The sequence below is a fragment of the Taeniopygia guttata genome, chromosome 2, assembly GCF_048771995.1.
Source record: "Taeniopygia guttata chromosome 2, bTaeGut7.mat, whole genome shotgun sequence".
NCBI lineage: Eukaryota > Metazoa > Chordata > Aves > Passeriformes > Estrildidae > Taeniopygia > Taeniopygia guttata.
The window spans coordinates 10,438,684-10,456,328 of NC_133026.1; the positions used below are offsets into that span (position 1 = coordinate 10,438,684).

Consider the following 17,645-nt stretch of genomic DNA (forward strand, 5'->3'; position numbering starts at 1 on the left):
CCCATGTTTTCAAGTTTGAGTCTGTATTTCCTACGTATTTGTGCTATTTCTATAAGTTGTCCCATACATTTTTTGCAGGTTTTTATCTATATTAAATTAGATGGAGATAAAGGCCATAAGTAAATACCAACTTTTCTTTCAATTGACATAAATGATCCCCAGCAGCCTTTAAGTTACAAAAGAAGGCAGGTCTTCACTCTGCTGCCATGGAAGTGAGGAGACATGCATTCTATTTAACAACAGGGTAAGAGTCTTTCAAAATGCAAAAATTCTGGAAAAATATTATCATGTTCCAATACTGTTTTCAAGATGTGCTTCTTACTAAACCTTATCTTTAAGCATTATGTTGCTCTAAGTACTAGAACACCAACTTCTACAGTAAATTTAATCTCAAACATAATTTTAAAGCACTTTCATTTTTATGAGTTTTGAACTTTGAAACACTGTGATTCTTGTGCATTTAATCCCAAATTTATGCACTATAAACACAGAAAACTATTGGTTTTGCTACACATACTGGAAAAAGATGCTAATAGATGCTTATTTGCATGCCTCTTATTTAAAGGTAGCATTTGACAGACAACCACCATGCAGATTTAAGACATGACATTAATGTCTGCAGCTGTTATTTAATGTTTATATTCATGAACATCATAAGAGCTCAATCCTATCACCCAATCATATTACCTGGTTAACGAAAATAGGAAATGGCTTTTATTGAACAACTCAAAAACATCTTGCATTCCACAAGTGTCCAGTTGGAGCTTTTGCTTCTGATCACATCTATTGTTACAATTTTACTAAAACAAACATCTTACATTGTGCTATAAGTGACCAATTGAAGTACAATAGATTGAAGTTTATGCCAGAAGTTGCGTGAATAATGTCTTCATTTAACGTTTTCATTTCTTGTCATTATCAACTATTTTAGTCAGCACATTTTTTTGCCCTTTCCTGTTAACTGGCAAGAGCTTTTTATAGATCGTGATTGTATTACTCAATAGCTAAGTCAATTTAAAAATGCTGATGTTTATCTTTTTCTCTTTACTTATAATGCAGTTTTGCAATGCATATGGGAGATCATGACTAAGAAAATAATTGTACTTAGTCAGCTATTAGTAACATGAGAAAGTATTTTTTAAATGAGCTGTATTTGCTTACATCTTTCCAGTGAAGTATTCCCATCTTTCAGATTTTAGAAGACAAAGTGCAGTAGAGTTAAAAACTAATTTTTTTTAATGAATGGGGCAGAAGATACATGAGCAAGGATGCTCATGTACCTTCAGAACTCTGTGCTTAAAACCAAATTCTTCTTCGTTCCACATGGTGCTGAGCAGGGGAAAAGAACATAACAAGAGTCCTGTTCTTTTGTAAAAGGCTTTCCTTTTGAACAAACAGCACCTGCACTTGAAGTTGCCTAAAAGAAGCTGTCTTCCCAAGGTTTCCACCATGGCTCAGTCAAGGAGTTCTCGTGCCCTGGCTGCCAGCTGCCATTTACTTCTATCTTGAAGAAAAGGAATACTGAGGTTTGTCTTGGTGTGTTCCTTTATAGTATCTGCTTAACAGATGTCTTATCATGACAGTATCTACAGTGCTAAGTTTCATCCATTAGATTTACAAATCTTTGGTTAGTTAGCATCTCAGAGTCAGGCCTGGAGAAATGAAAATCATACGGACAAATATTTGGTCCGAACGACTTCTAAAGAAAAGATAATTGTTATGTTATGTGAAATGTACCCTTTTTGTGGTATAGAACAGTCAATCCAACCTTTGGCTACGGACACAATCTGTAGAGAGTTGCTTGGTCTTATGTCAGGTAACTTGAAGAATTGTTTGAGGTTTCATTAAGAATCATGACCCTGACACATCTGTTCACTAAAAAGTAGAAACTGACAGCCGCATGACTTCAAAGCACTTCCTCCATCAAACATACATATTTGCATCACCTCCTATTCCCATCTCTTCCAATATCCTTGCATCAGGAGATCACAGACAGAACAGCTGTTTCCAGTTAAGGCTCTCGTCATTTCTGCCACTGGAGCGACATCATTTACCCCATTTCATGAAGATCAGAAAGGCCCAAAAAAGCAGAGCACATTCATGGAGGGATAGAGCACGTGCAGTGACAAAGCCCCACGTCTGAGGAGAAGCAAAGAAGTGGAGGAATACTTTCAGTGGAGGTTTGGAAGCTCACATAAGCACCAGGTATTTGAAAAGTCTCCAGGAACTCAAAAAACATTCCTGAAACACTGTACTTGAAGAAAATTCAGCTTTTGCTCTCAAATAAGTTGGCTCTTCTGGTTGTCAGGGAAGGGAAATCCAGAGTCAGACATGCAGTTCTTTCCATTAGCTGGGTTTTTCTTCTATTGATGTCCAGGTGAGAGATTGTAATTTAAACTAGTCTCCTGTATAAGTTAACATTCCCCCTCAGAACACAAGAATTTCCAAGCTGTCTGAAAACCATCAGCTATACTTATGGCACATGGTTTGATATTTATTTGATTAGCAATCTATGTAGCCTTTAATGTGGATAGAAGCCTTTGATTTTCAAACAGAAACATATTTGAAGTATATAAAAGAATCATTAAATGCAGCTATAGGATCAAAACTTTCAAGTGAGATGATTAACTTTATATAGATTTACAAAGATAGGCAAGAATTGTGTCATTTTCACTGCATGACCTTTGTAAGCTTTGGGGTGTGCTTTCTGTCCCTGATTTTTATATACATAGAAATCCAAACCACGTAATACTAACAAATGAAAGCTTGAAGACCTTAGAAATGTGCACAGCACTAACCCAAAGAAGGGTCAGAACATCGGATATTTTTTCCAGATTTCACTGGTTTGACCTCTAAATTCAGGAATTATTGAACACAGCTGTGATACCTATGCCAAACAAAAGATTTTGTCTGTAGCTTGATGCAGACCCGTGAGCATCTTAATGTTGAGAATAAAATTTTATATTATATCTATCCCAAACTAGAACTTTGGCCACAATAAAGCAGCAGTAGTCAAATTAAATGAATAGTATAACCTTAAAATCATATAATAGCTTATGCAAATTATCCAAATGAAGATAACTCTGATTATATTATAGCTAAAGCTTTTTATCAAGTCCTTTTTCAGGACTGCATTGGTGTACTTGAACTGGAAAAAAAAAATCTCCCTTTCACTCTGTGATACACACTGGAGGTAAAATCCGAGTGGATATCAGAATGGATATCTTCTTTGGTTTATCGTTAAGGTCTTCTCCATTGCACCTTGAATTTTTATTTATCAAAATTGGCACCTTCAGAGTATGGCCTTACATATAAACAGTGGAGTTCTCTCTTGCAGGCTAGTCTGTCTCTGTTGAACAACTCCTGGACCAAACAGACATCAAGGCATATGGTCTTTGTGACCAAGAACAAACTGTCTGATAGCTGAGGAGCCTTAAGGAACAGGATTACTCTTCTCTCCTACCAAAGATTATTATTCATCTACCATCACTGGCCCACTGCCTTGGAAAGAGCCAGGCTTTCTGTAGGGATACTTCAAATCTATTACCTCTTAGAATACATTTAAATGTAAAAACTACCTTCTTGGATGGGAAAGAAACAAAACAGCAATTCAATTTCAAATTTTTAAGGAATGCAGCTCACCCATGAAGGAATACACATTACAGTTATCAACTGTGCAGCTTCTCTTACATTTCCCGTGATTTTAGCGATGACTGATGGCAACCACAAGATCCCAGTTTCATCAATTAGATTTTGTGCCCAAATGACCTTTACATTACTATAGCTCAATTAGTGTCCAAGAAGAGATGCAATTTAAGGGATCTTATTGTCAGAATTAATGAAAATATACATACACTATGCTCAACTGCTTCCTTCAAAGGCAAGGTCTTTCTAGTCAACAGGGCACAATAAAACACGTATAAGAAACAGTGGTTTCCCTCTTCTGCAGAATAGTGCCATCTTAATTTAGTTCTATAAATGCTGTATTATTTACCTCAAACTCAGTAACTGTAAAAGATTTACTGTGCCAGATTTAAAATTACTAAAATGTCAAATTATAAAGAAGCTATATTTAAAGACACATTAAGACTTTGTATATGAGTAATGCAACCTTTCAGAGTCTGGATAAATTTAATTCTCTATGCTATAATTTCCTGTAGCATTTCAAGATGAAGTCACAGAAAATAATCAAATGCAATGATTAACGTGTTCCCAATGTGTTTCTAAAACAAGGTTCTAAGCATTCATTTAGCATGAATTTATGAATACAATACAAGTTCTTCCCCTGACTGCAATTCAGCCATTCTGGATCACGATGGGAGGATTACTGAAAATACAGGTGTTACATCAAGCTATATTCATAGCAAAACCCAAGGGATATGTACTCCCATTCCAGCACATAAAATCATGAACACTGCAGATGCTTTCATGTATCTCATTACATATACTTGAAAAGGAATGTCAGCTGAAGAACAGTCACACAAAACTGTAGTAAGACAGTAGTAAGGTTGCTTTATCTGGTCCAACAAAGACTGCAACAGATTTTTAGTGAGAGCCCAAAATACACACCCCAGCAAGAAAATACACAAAGCAAAGGTCTTGTATGATAAGCAGCTGAAGAATAAATGGAAACCATGCCTTGCTTTCCACATATCCAATCAAATAGTTGTCTCATGTTAATAAAGACCAGTGTCAATGGCACAATATTCAGAAATAATGTCTGTGAAGCTTAGCCCTAATGGAAAGAAAGCTTTGACTTCCTAGCATCTTTATAAAGGCAATAAACAAGCTATTAATAATAACAACTCACTTCTCTGAAGCTATATAACAGCCCCTCCCATGGAGTACAATTGCTTGATATCCCAGTTCAAGTATTCTAAATTCAATTAAGGGCTGAAAAAATATGTTTGAGAGGACTACTGTTAACAGAATTACCAAAAATCATTCAAGCTATGTAATTAAAGTGGTGCAGCAGTGGGGGAAACTCATATGCAAGCAATCCCTAATGATACATGCACTGATTTTCTTTACTGATGAATCCTACAGAGACCTTCATAGTGCTAAGTAATGAAAGTCATGCAACTGTACATTTTAAGGTATTTGGCAACCAATAGCTAGACCCTCTTTGCCACAACATAAGCTTACTCCCAAATCTAAACTGCTATTTTTTTCCCTCCTGAAATAGGAATGTAGGGACTATATCTCCATATAATATATATCAATATTAAAAAGCAAAGAAGAAGCACAGGAAAACTTTTGTTAGACTTCACATAGCAGCATCAGCTGAGTGTGAGAGTCAAAATTCATGTTAAACTGGACACACTCAACACATCTATATACTGACCTATATGTGTTTGAGCCATAACATCAGCTAGTCTGTGTGCAGCACCACTGCCTCCACTTTGTGTCGAGGAGGAGGAAGTGGTTGATGTGGTAGAGCCGTGGATCGCTTGACTGATCCAATGTTCCATGTTTATACTCCCCTGGCTTGAGGTGGGAGTTCCCTGGGAGTCGCCCTGCACGGAGCCTTCATCTTCTGAACCAGAAGAAGTATCTAGGAATTAAAAACAGCTTGTTAACTTGCAGTGCTTTGGGGTTTTCTTAATAGAAATAACTCATATTCATACCAAAAATCTCAAGAAAGTGCCATGAATAAAATCCCAGGAAGGTAGACAAACATAATGAGAAAACTGCAGCACTGAAAGCCCTGAAACTACATCAGTTGCTAACTATGCACTTCTCCTGCTCTAAGGTCATGGTATGTGTATTATTGGACAAAAAAAAAAAAAAAAAAAAAAAAAAAAAAAAAGATAATTAAAGCCTTCCTTTATAATGTTAAACACAGAATCTTCTGAAGATCTCCAGCCAGCAGAGAATATTAAAATAAACTTTCCCAAGCTCCACCAACAAAGTCTGTGAGACACTTTTCCAATTCTGCCAAGTCCAGTCCTCAGTGAAATGGGAGTCTCATCCAGATTCAGTGAGTAGAAGCATGAGATATGGGGTATTTTCACACTCTAGTAGATAAAAAAGCGGATAAACTTGAAAAGGGATGGCAAAACTAATTGCTAAGATAATGTTATATTACATTGTTAGAGAATAAACCAGAAAAGCTGAAGTAACTTAGACTACCATAAAATATGATAAGCTGGCCACAGTTAGGTCCTTGTAAGCCCAAAAGGACCAGTGCAAGCTAAAGTATCACCAAGGGCAAAGCAATCATGTGAACTGTCCCTGTTGACTTTTCCACTACTCAGTTCACCTTCTCTTCAAACATACCTCAGTTAAGTTCAGTGTGCATCAAATGACATTTCCATTACTGTCTGTGCTGACAGATTAGCTGTTCAGAGCAGCACAAAGAACCATTTTTAAAATTCACATAAAAATACAGAGATACTCACCTGGAGGTGTGTAGGCATCCATTGATGTTTGCACCACCAATGAACGTCGTTTTGAGGGCATGGGGACTGCCATTTTCCGTTCTTTATGTTTAGCAAGGGCTGCCTGCACTGCTTCTGTGTGGACATCTGGAAGGAAAGAGGTTTGGAACCAGAGTTAGACAGAAAGGAGCTGCTCTCTGTGAATCCAGCAGACCTGGCACAGAGTCATGCATGTGCCAGCTGGGCTGACAAGGCACATCCCATGATGGGAGGCCAGGAACACATGGGATTTCAGAAGAACTGCAGGAGTTCTACTCTGTAGAAAAAGCAGCCACAGCGAAAAGTGCTGTACTAACAAACAAGCCCTTTGAGCTGTATGATATTCCCAGTACAGTGCTGCAGTATTTGAAGAGCAGGAACATCACTTCCCCAGGGCAAACCTCTGTTTAACCAGGAGTTGCTTCTTCAGTGACCATTGCTGTTGTCAGTGGAACTGTGGTGTATTAATATTGCCCATTTATTAAATGGATAAGGTTTCCAATTTACAGAAAAATTACACAGAGTAAGTGAACATTTTCTTGAAGGGTAAAAGGTATGTAAAACACCACAACAGAAATGGCAACAGGTCCCTCATTCCCAAATCTTTCTCCTGCCACTGTCACTTGGCATTATTCACAGAAAAATAAGTACTATGTAGGGCTGGCCTGAGGTGGAATGAGGGAAAAAAAACACCCAAAGCACAGATCTGGTGCTTTGCAGGCAGGTGCTGCACACAGCTCATACCAGCCCACTACACAGTACCCAACAGATCCCTTCTCCTTGGGGAGGTGAACAGCTTCTTTATCTTTCCCATGTATTTATAGCTGCCTGCCTCCCAAAGTTTGAAAAAGGCCATTTATCATGTCTAAAAGATGTGAGTGACTTTTTGATAATGACTTTGTTTTAGGCACCATTTTTTAATTACTACCATAACTACATATTGAAATAAGTTTGCTTTTAGTTTATTACCTTGCATCATTTGTCTATTTCTACACTTTGCATATTTCTATGGAATTGGGACATACATCCACATGAGGTGTATGTATGCAAAAGACATTGCAGCCAACAGGAGTTCCTTGTGCATAAAGAAGTTGCCAAATATATTGACCATCTGACATCCTGCATTTTAACCAGTTGCCACTGGCCAGCTGTAGAAAATACAGCAATTTTTGTTTAGTTGTTCCCATGTGGGGATCAGTTTAGTGGTTCCCATTTGTGGATCAGGAGCACAGTGAATCAGATCTACAAGAGTGATCCCACTTCCTGGAAGACCAGGCTGGGTTGGCAGCATGCTGTCATTGTCATTATCCTACTCCTGTGTGGATGTGGTGGCAGCTCTGAACAGGCAATGCGCCCCAAGAAAAGCAACAGGAAAGAGAAGAGTATATATATATGTGTGTGTATATATATATATAGATAGATATCCTTGTTTAAAAAAGCATTGGTTGAATCACATTTATGCAAGTACTTTGTGAGTAACAACCTGGAAGGATGACTAGAAGCATTAGATGATAAGCTGCTGATAAGCTGCAGTATCTCATTTCCAATAATGGTATTTCCTATCTTTTGCCAGGGTTAAGCACCTCTCAGCAGAAGTACAACAGGGAAGAGTAAGAAAAAGAACATTAACGGCTGCTTTTGTGAGTTGCTTTCTTTCCTTTTGTTTTAAACCATGAAGAGAATGAGAGTAGCAGCAAAGAAGAGCAAACAGCAAAGCTGGAAAATTGTTCTCAAAAGATAAAAAAGCTGTGCAGCTGATGGACCAAAATGAAGGAAGAATCAATGCTGTCATCAGCACAGAAATTGTCTCCTGTCAAGTCATTATTTTTAAGCAGAAAGTTTAAAGTCTTTCTTATAATTAAAAACTGATGAAAAGTTTATGCGAAAAGTATCTGAAAATTCATGTGAAAAGTATCACACTATGAAAATAAAGAATGTAAGTATTATCTAACAGCATGACCCCAAGATAAATTCCTACCTGCTCACTTCACACCAATGTCAATAAGGTACACAGGACTGAACATGCTCCCTAATAGTTTGTTATCTGTTAAAGAGGGAAAATTCTTGGTTTTCCTTCAAAGGATAGCAATTAGATATCAAGTAGCAAAAAAAAAAACAACAAAAAAAAGTTCCCTTTAAAAAAGCTCAACAAACCAACAATCTATAGCAATTTTTGGGAAAAAAATTTTTTTTGGAAGAAGAAAGAAAATAAATGTTGCTGATCAACACAGGAGGGACGAGGGACTATTTGTATATTATTGTACATAGAATTGTGTTTTAACTGTGTCAGGAGGGAGAAGAAATTCTGCCAAAAGCTTTTAAAGGAGGACAGCTGACAGAAAATCATTAAAATGCTTAGTGACAGCTGGATGCTGAATCAGAACTTGTGAATTCTTTGATTTCCTTTTTTCCTTTTTGATGCTGTTTTGATATAAGAAGGTAGACCCATCAGCTTAATTAAAAACACTCTGCAGGGTTTTAATCTTCAAATGAGTCCAGAGGAGTCCAAGAATTGAATTGTTTTCCTAATAAGGCACATTCTTGATGTGTTTATTTGTAATGGGCTACCATGGAATAAACCACAATATAGATAGCTAAAAAAACCAAACTCAAAACCTCACAGGAAAGCAAAACAATGTCAAAGACAAGAAACTCTGAATAAACAAGAGGGAAGCTGACTGGGAAGAAGGAACATACACACCTGCTCCCAGCCCAGCCTGTAAACTCAAATGTTTAGAAGGCATTACTCAGATTATGGAGGCTACCAAAAAACCACAGGACACTTGTCTAGAAAATGCTGAGGACAGATAATCCAGACACAGTCCAGGGAGCATCAACAAGAGTTTACAGGGTTTTAGGGTGAGAGGAATAAAATGCAGCAACAGTCAAGTTTGAGTGAAAAGTCTTTTCACAATGTTTTCTCTCAGGAGTAAAACTCTTGGCTAAACAAAGTTTCTTTAGGCATATAAAGAATGGCTAAGGACTGGGTCAAGAATGAATAACAGCTGATACAGAATGCATGTTCTTCCTTTTGAATGAAAGCCTACTGGTGGGTACTGAAGATGCTCTTAACCTGTCTGGACAGCCTTGTAAAGAGGGGGACTTGGTTAAGATAATGAACAGCCTTCAAGCCCTTTATGCCTTGAGACCAAGACCCAAATATTGAGAAATCAGAGAAGTGAGGGAAAGTCAGCCTGATACTTCAGAATTATATTTGAGAGGAACTCATTCATTACAATATCTATGCTGTAACCACAGCAAGACAAAAACTGTAAGGAGGTTTGTTCCCAACAAATATCAGCTACAGACATGCACTTTGCATGTACATACTTCGCTTTTCTCTAGGTTTTAGCTTTGCTTTTCTGGTCTAAAAACCAATTTTGCTCATGTAGCACAAGGAATGTTAACCAAAATGCAACTAATAATCTCTTATTGTACTTTTGTGAAGCATGGATTTAAATCCAAGTTGAAACACACATTCATCACCAGTATCCCTGGTAATCTGCTTCTCATGAATGTGAACGGGAGTGCAGTAGCTCTTTCCCTTTACCTCAGTCAAAGATGGGCTGTGGTGTCCATCATATTGTATGCAATTCACTGCTTCCTCAAAGCTGTCCCTAACAGCTACTGAAAAAATACAAGGAGACTTGCAACAGGAATTTATACAATAGGAACTGGATGCTCCTTGTTCTCTAAAGAAAGGAAAACACATTTGTGATGCACACGGAGGCAAAGTAAGAAGACATATCCAAGTTCCCTTGGGACAGGAAACTGCTATTCCCCGAGGTCCCACCATCACAAAGCAGTTTGTACTTTCCACACATCACACACAGCATCAGCAGGAACATCACATTAGAACTTCCAACAATCTCTGGTAGGGTGATGTCCCTGTCTTGCAGGTCTGGTAAAAGTGTCTGAATTCTTTCTCAATCGACCCTGGCATGCTCAGACTAACTGAATTCATCATACTATGATTGAGTATTGCTATAAAATACAGTTTTCTCATTATTTTTTCTGAAAAAAATGTTCAAGTATGAAAACTTGGTCCATAAACAACACACAGAAATGCCTGCATTAAAAAAAATCATTAAAAGAGCATTTCTTCTGTCATTTCTTATAGTGTTGCTTGCTGTAATTTCTCACCTACTATAAATTTCTGATAGAGTTTCAAACAGAAATATACCTTGATGTAATTGCACTCAAGCCTTCTGAGTGGAAGGCTTTTTCTAAGTGGAAAAATCATGCTTTTAAGTAAAATGTTCTTTCATGTGACATTCTAACTGCACTGTTATAGCTGAATAAAATGACTCCAGATCCTGACCCTTCAAAGCTCTCCTGTCGGTAAAAAATAATCACTTTACTTTTGCCACCTGGCTTTTCCACAAGAATGTCTTACAGAAAATCTAGAGCACAGAGTAAAATATCATTACCTCTGTCTACAGTAGAAGGAAGCAAGGCACAGTGACTTATCTGTTATTGTCCTCCACTGATTAGCTTGGTCAACCACACATGGAATCCAATTTGTGTGTTTGCACTCAAAGAATCAATAAATGGGAAAGAGCAAAGCACCAAGCTTGGGAAAGCTCACTTTTTAACTTGTGTTCATTGCTTAACACCAATCAACCTGGTGTTCAGCATTCAACCTGACATATTTCTTATGGGCTGCAAACTGCAGACACAACAGCTCTGTCCCCAGTCTTTTCCCTGCTGCATTCAAGCATTTTTACTTGTTTATTCTCTTCCTTTACTTTCTATGACAGGACAGAAAGGGTAAGCATACTTTTGGGAATAAACTCAGTAAATGAAATATCAAGGAAGTAGAACTGTAAAAACAAGCAGGTGGTAGAAAGAAAGTTTCCTTTCAAAGAGCTAATGATCTGTTATTATACAAAAAAATTATTATACAATTTGAGACATTTGTCTCAAAACAAAGGGCAGAGAAACTAAAACGGGCACAGAGAATGAGGGTCTGTAAGTTCTGACTTCCAGAGTGATGCCCTATGGCTTTGGCCAATGAGCTCCATAACCAGAATCTCTCCACTGTTGCAAATTCCTCATGCCATGAGCAGGATGGATTGCCCAGCTTTTCTGGGAGGTGTTCTGCTTAGTGCAGTCACTCTTTTTCATCTGGTTTATCTCTTAACTTGGCACAAAGGTGTGCTCCTGGCTTAACTGGAAAGGCTTACAAAAAAAAAAGCCAACCCCACTAAAACAGACATTACTGCACAGACACAGTCTGATATAAACACCCTTCTTAAATTGGGGGACTGAGTGACAGAAGATAGGGACAGAGCAGTATTAACTGCTGGGAGGTGGGGAGTGGTCAAAGGTCAGACAGTAATGCCCCAAAATACAGAAATAAACACTGTTAATTTCAGACTGCTCATACCTTGACTCCTTGTTCACAGTGTTCTTAAACCATTTATTCTATACGCTGTCCTGAAATGTTTTCCGGGGAGGAACACTATCCTACTAAATTTTTATTTAGCCAGAAGTTGAGCTGGATGGTTTTAAGTGGCTCAGGGATAATATAAGTATTTTTGGAGCTTTTCATGAAGCCTTTTTTGGGGAACATACTTTCTCTCCTCCTTGTACAAATTTATGCATACTTAGAACAAGTGGAGACTTCCCTCTATGACAAGCTCCCTTCTCCTACTCATTTCCTTTAGGGAAAACTGTATGCATGATCCTTTTAGGCTCAGCTGTCTCCACAAGAAAGTCAGTCTTCTTTTCCTGAAGCAAAAAACAATTGTTGTGTGATGAACAAGGCCAGCCATTTCCTGCTCCACATGTGGAGCCCTGCTGCAGCATCTCGTGTTTCTCTACAGCTGCTAGAAGAACACTCTTCCAAAGAGTGCATTCTCATCTGGCATGGAGCAAAAGCCTGACTCACCCTACCCCTTCCACCCCATGAACAGGGATGCCCCATTCCTTACTTGGGCCAGAGTGTCCTTTAAAGCTCTGAACTGCAACTCAGACATTTGAAATATGCTGCAAATTCCTATTCCTCCTAAAGACTTTTGCAGCTTTTAGCTAATGAACTTGCTCCTTTTCCCTTGGATCTTCTTTTTTTAAAAGAGCAAAAACCTATTCAACAAATTACAGTTGAATTCTTCCTCAAGGTGGAGGGCTTATTAGGGCTTTTTTTTCCCCCTACATAAGTTTAACTTGCCTCAGCAGATTTCTTTATTCAACATTAGCTGCATTTGCTCCATAGGCATGTCAAACACTCAAAATACTGTAAGCAAAGCAGTACCTCCTCAGAGATCAGGGATCTGGGTGTGAGTTCTGCACAGATCACAGAACAGGGTGCTCCTCCCATGGCCAGCAACAGCTACATTAAGAATTTCCACATTATAAAACTGTTCCTCACAGCCCTTGCATAAAATGCCTCAGCACACAAAAGAACAACATTATGTTCTTTTGTACTTAAATCGGGTCTTGTCATTGTGCGTCAAGTAGTTCTCCTGCATCTCATTTACCATGCAGCCCTGTCTTTTTTTGAGACAAGAAATTAGACTGGCTGTAGATGGGAATCATTCAATGCTAGAATCAAGATTTTAGAATCTGTTTCTGCCTCTGTTTCTGATAAAATATATTCCTTCTTCTGGTTTTGCTCACTTTTTCAGTTTCCCAGGAATTATAAAGCCTTCATATGCAATCACCAGCTGTTTAAGAAACACAAATATGAAAAAACAAGCTGTTGCCTAATTGTTTCTGTACAGATGCAGAATTACCTAAGAGAGTCCCTATCATCTTCTGCAGCCTGGTTTGCCTGTTGTGAGGTAATGGTACTACTTCCATCCCTCCTTTCAGGAGACATACCCCTGGAAGAATAAAACTGCCTGGAGACAAACCTAGTTGTGATATGAATTCATTCATCTCTTCCTTTTGGCTCATGTAATTCCTCTCATTCCTCTCCCCTGAACTCTTTTTGTAATTTTTTTTTTCTTGTTTTGAGCTAGCCATTGGAAAAAAATATTCCTTTGCATTAGTAGCCAATTTCTGGTAACATGATGGATGACACAACTGGGAGTAAGACAGGCCTAAGGCCTGAGGAGGTTTAGACTCCTTGCTTGTTACAGGATAGCTCTCAGACACAACCAACTCACTCAGAGAAAGGCAGATTATCAAGATCAAGAAGGCTGATGCTCTGCTGTAATGAGTTGAGAATGCCAAAGGATTTTTAATTAGAGATTATTTAGGTACATATAATATATGTCTCATTTATATTGCATTAGAGGATCAGCCCTGAAGTCAGGCATTTAACAAATAAGTAAAGCCACAAATAAATCTCTGTCATAGGGAAGCAAGTACCTGGGATGGCATCAAGGAAAACAGCTGGAAAAACAGACAGAGGAGGTAATGGAAGCAAGGGCATATTCTGTTGCATCAACACAGAGTGCAACAGAATAATAATAATAATCCCTGTAATAACTAGAAATTGCTTTGCTACTAAAACAATTTCTAGTTATTACAGGGAAACAGCTGATACTATTGGAAGAAAAAAAAGCATTATCAAAGGTGAATTTTGGCTTAAAATTCTGGATAAGACAATGGTAAGTATAGCAATTGTATGCTAAGTAATTATACAGGGAGAAGGTTGGAAACCAGTAGTTGAAAGCATGAAACTTACTTCTGAGTTTAATCAGACCTTTGTCAGAGCTACCATGGAGACAAAGGATACACTGAGAATTCATTTCCTAATAAGCAGCCTGTAAATACTCTGAATAGAGATAACTTGGTAGCTACATTTATTGGAAATGCAATCAGAACGTGCTAAATAGGGTGAAACATGGTAAATGTGGTCTCATCAGAACTGATTACAGTTGGGTTTTGTCTTTTCGTTGTCCTGGCTGACATCACTGAGTTATTTTCAGGCAGAAACAGGGCAAGTGATGCCATAAAAATTCTGCTGTGTTCATCCAACACAGACCAGTCTCTTGGAAATCATCTCACCACTGGGAATGTGAAAGTGAGTCCATATAATAACAGATCTTTGCTGGGGGTGATGCTATAATGAAGAAGTCTCAGAAAACTTTCACAATCTCTCTGGGTATTAAGATAGGAAAGCACATGGCCCAAAGAGTGTGACACCTAATTTCTCTCCATCTGGAAGCAGATGTGCTATTAATTCTGAAATATGGCATTCACAATAGTCAACACATAATTGAATGCAAGAACAGCTGCTCTAAGATAACTCTCATTTATAGAGGGCTGTGGAGGTTACTAACAGAAATAAACTTTTGCTCACCTTTCAAGAAACAACTTATGTGTGCAAGTTTCAGTCTTTGGGATATTTAAGCTACATATATTAGGTCTCTGGCTTTACTGGGAACTGGGGATACATGGAGATGCAAGGGAAACTTCTGCTGTCTTTTCATGAATTTTGGCTGAGTTTTTTTGATCTGTGCCATTTTTTGGCAGTTAAAAGTCAGTGGTTAAGAAAGGTTGTGCATTCCCATGAATGTGCCACTGTAAAATTTTCAAGGATGCTGCAGCCAACAAGCCCCACTGGTGCAAGAAGCTGCTCCTTGCACTCCCTGAAGGGCTGTGCCACCCTCCAGCCAATGCTGAGCACCCCCTGAGCATCTCCCATCCCCACCTGCTGCACATGCACAAACCAGATGCTTGGTATGCTCTCATGTGGTCAGAAAGCTAAACTCTAAGGAAGGGAAGCATGGCTGTCATCTCCCACTTTGGCTGGCACAGCAGTAATCCATAATTCTGAGTAGAAGGAAGAGAGAAGATGAACACGTGGCTGGGAAAGCTGCATGGGCAGGATGTGAGACACAGAGCTCACATGCTGGAAACAGAGGACACCAAAAAAGATTGAACTCTCTGACTCCACAGCTAGTTTTGCTGAAAGGCATAGTTTTTACGTTAATCTGGATTCTTCTGGTATTAAAATAAAGTTAATTTTTAATTTTTTTTTCTCAAAACTCTGAGAATTTTTAAAAATTGTATTATCTCTACTCATAAGTGAAATAAAACCCCAACATGCAGGTCTCCCACTAATAATTTCCATCGCTCCATTTATTTATTATCTCATTCGTAATGCACTCTGGAAGCCAGCTTCACACAGTGATCTCATCTCAGGCCCCCTTACTATGCAATCTGAATTAAACTAACTTTATATTTGTTTCTCTCTGGAGATCCTCAAATAATTTTTCTCAAGAGCTCTATACTTATCCTCACAAACATTTTGTTCTGGATCAAAAGCAAGGATGTGGTCATATAAACTACATATTTGGCAGCATTTTCCTTCGACTTCTTTTTTGTCCTGATTAAATTGTTGCTTGAAATTTTTAAGTAAGTTAAATCAGATAGGAAATTAAATAATTTCTGAATAAGACTGTTTACAGCTAGGTTAATGATTTCAAATTAACTTCTACAAGTAGCCCTCACTCAAATTTAAGGTTAAAATATTGTTTTATGATCAGTCACATAAACATTTATATGCAGTCCCATTCTAATACATAGCACATTAAATATTTTTCCTTTCTCCTTATTCTTTGGAGAAATGCTGAATTATGAGGGTTCAGTAAAAATGATTCCTCAGATCTTCCCATTCCATCCTTTAGCATGCACAACTCTCATAATGTCATAGTGTAATTATTTTTTGTCAGTTCTGGCAGTATTGCAGAACGATATCTTGACTGTGCTTTCAAAACCACAAAATATAACTTACTTTTATATTTTCAAATCACTATGAGGTAAGCTGTAAAGACAAAAAATGTGACCAAACTTTGTTAGAGTTCATGCACACACCTACCTCATGGTAAATAAGAACAAATACATGGTGAGACAAGTACTAAAGCTCTTAGAGCAGAGCAGCTCAGCTAAGAAAGGTCTGGTGCCAGCATCTCTAGGACTTGGGTCTACAGGGAATGTTATTTCATTCCTAATTATCATATTTCAAATGACCCTCAAACCTGGCCTGGGATGATTTGTTCTGAAGTTTAACAATTTCATGCTCAGTATAAATAGATACGTCTTTTCCCCTTTGAACACCAGTGTGGGAAAGGTGGCTCAGGCGTTTGAGCTGTGAGAGGTGTAGTTAGGATGCATTTGTTTTGGCAAGTATCTCCTATATTAAGATGTCTTTTAAAAGAAGTGCTGAGTGCACTTGAAAAATGGGCTGTTCCCTGTAGTGGTGGGATCTCTGTGGCAGGGGCTGGCAGCTCTCCAATGATGTACCAGACCAATTTTTTGGTCTCCGAGATGTACGAGACCAATTTTTTCTTTCTCACCTCCACCACCTACATTTTGGGGAAAAAAAAAATCACCAGAGAAGTGTCAGAAGGGAGGTACTTTCCCAGCTGGGAGCGCAGGTACCAAAACCCCCCTACACCCTTCCTCCATGCTACCAGCTGAGAGATGTTAATTCCAAAAATGGCATTTCTCAAAACACGCTATTTCTCAGCTCCCAGCTTTGTGCTCACCTACTGCCATGCCTTTTAAAACCTCTCCACTGAGTCCATGCAGTGCATGTGCTCTCTTTTGCTGGTCTTACTTCTGGGACACCATGAACCTCCAGACACAGAGGCAGCACAATTTCGCTTACGCTGCTACCTCCCACATCATTCCTGACGTCTGGAAAAGTCAGATTTTAGAGCTCATTGTTCTCACTTTTATTAAGGATTACACTGCTCCAGGCAGTGCTCTGGTCATCTTCAAGGCCTATTACAAAGCTCATGAGAAACAAGAGGCTTAATAACCTTGGCCCAACTCATTTATCCCATCCTTATCTCATCAGAGGAGAATTGTGGTGCAGTAGAAACCATAGAGACACTATTTCACGCCTAACACATCCATATGCCTTTGAATATATTACACCACATTCCTTAGCAATTAATGTTGCTCTTTTTTTAGTTTTTAAATTTTATTGGTGCAGTGCATATTTTTTCTGTTATCCATTCTGGTTTAAAGTGGGTTTTTATTACTGACAAGTGTGGAAACAGTAAAAGCCAGATCCTCGCACACAAGAAGGTGCTCCGGTTTTCAGCACTGGGATGAAGAATTCAAGCTTCTTGCTTTGGCCTCATCTAAAGACCACAGGGTGTCCTTTTTGGGAAATGAAAGTTGGAAAGGACCTGATGTTTCAGCTCCTTGTGTGCTGATCACCCAGCTGAGGGAGGATAACACACTTGTTCTCCAGAAAGGTGTTGAAGGTCTCTGAGGGAAGGTCACTCTCTGAACCCCTCAGACAACAACCGGCTGGGA

General features: G+C 38.5%; 1 protein-coding gene across 9 annotated transcripts in view; it reads right to left on the minus strand.

Moving 5' to 3' along the window:
* DIP2C (disco interacting protein 2 homolog C) overlaps positions 1–17,645 on the minus strand; it is a 313,817-nt gene that overhangs the window by 107,725 nt on the left and 188,447 nt on the right. For all 9 annotated transcript variants that reach the window (XM_030264290.4, XM_030264296.4, XM_030264295.4 and 6 more), the window contains 2 exons: positions 6,402–6,527; positions 5,345–5,554 (listed from right to left, as the gene is read on the minus strand). In XM_030264290.4, the coding sequence (XP_030120150.1) occupies positions 5,345–5,554; positions 6,402–6,527 (336 nt within the window). The remainder of the gene's footprint in view (positions 1–5,344; positions 5,555–6,401; positions 6,528–17,645) is intronic.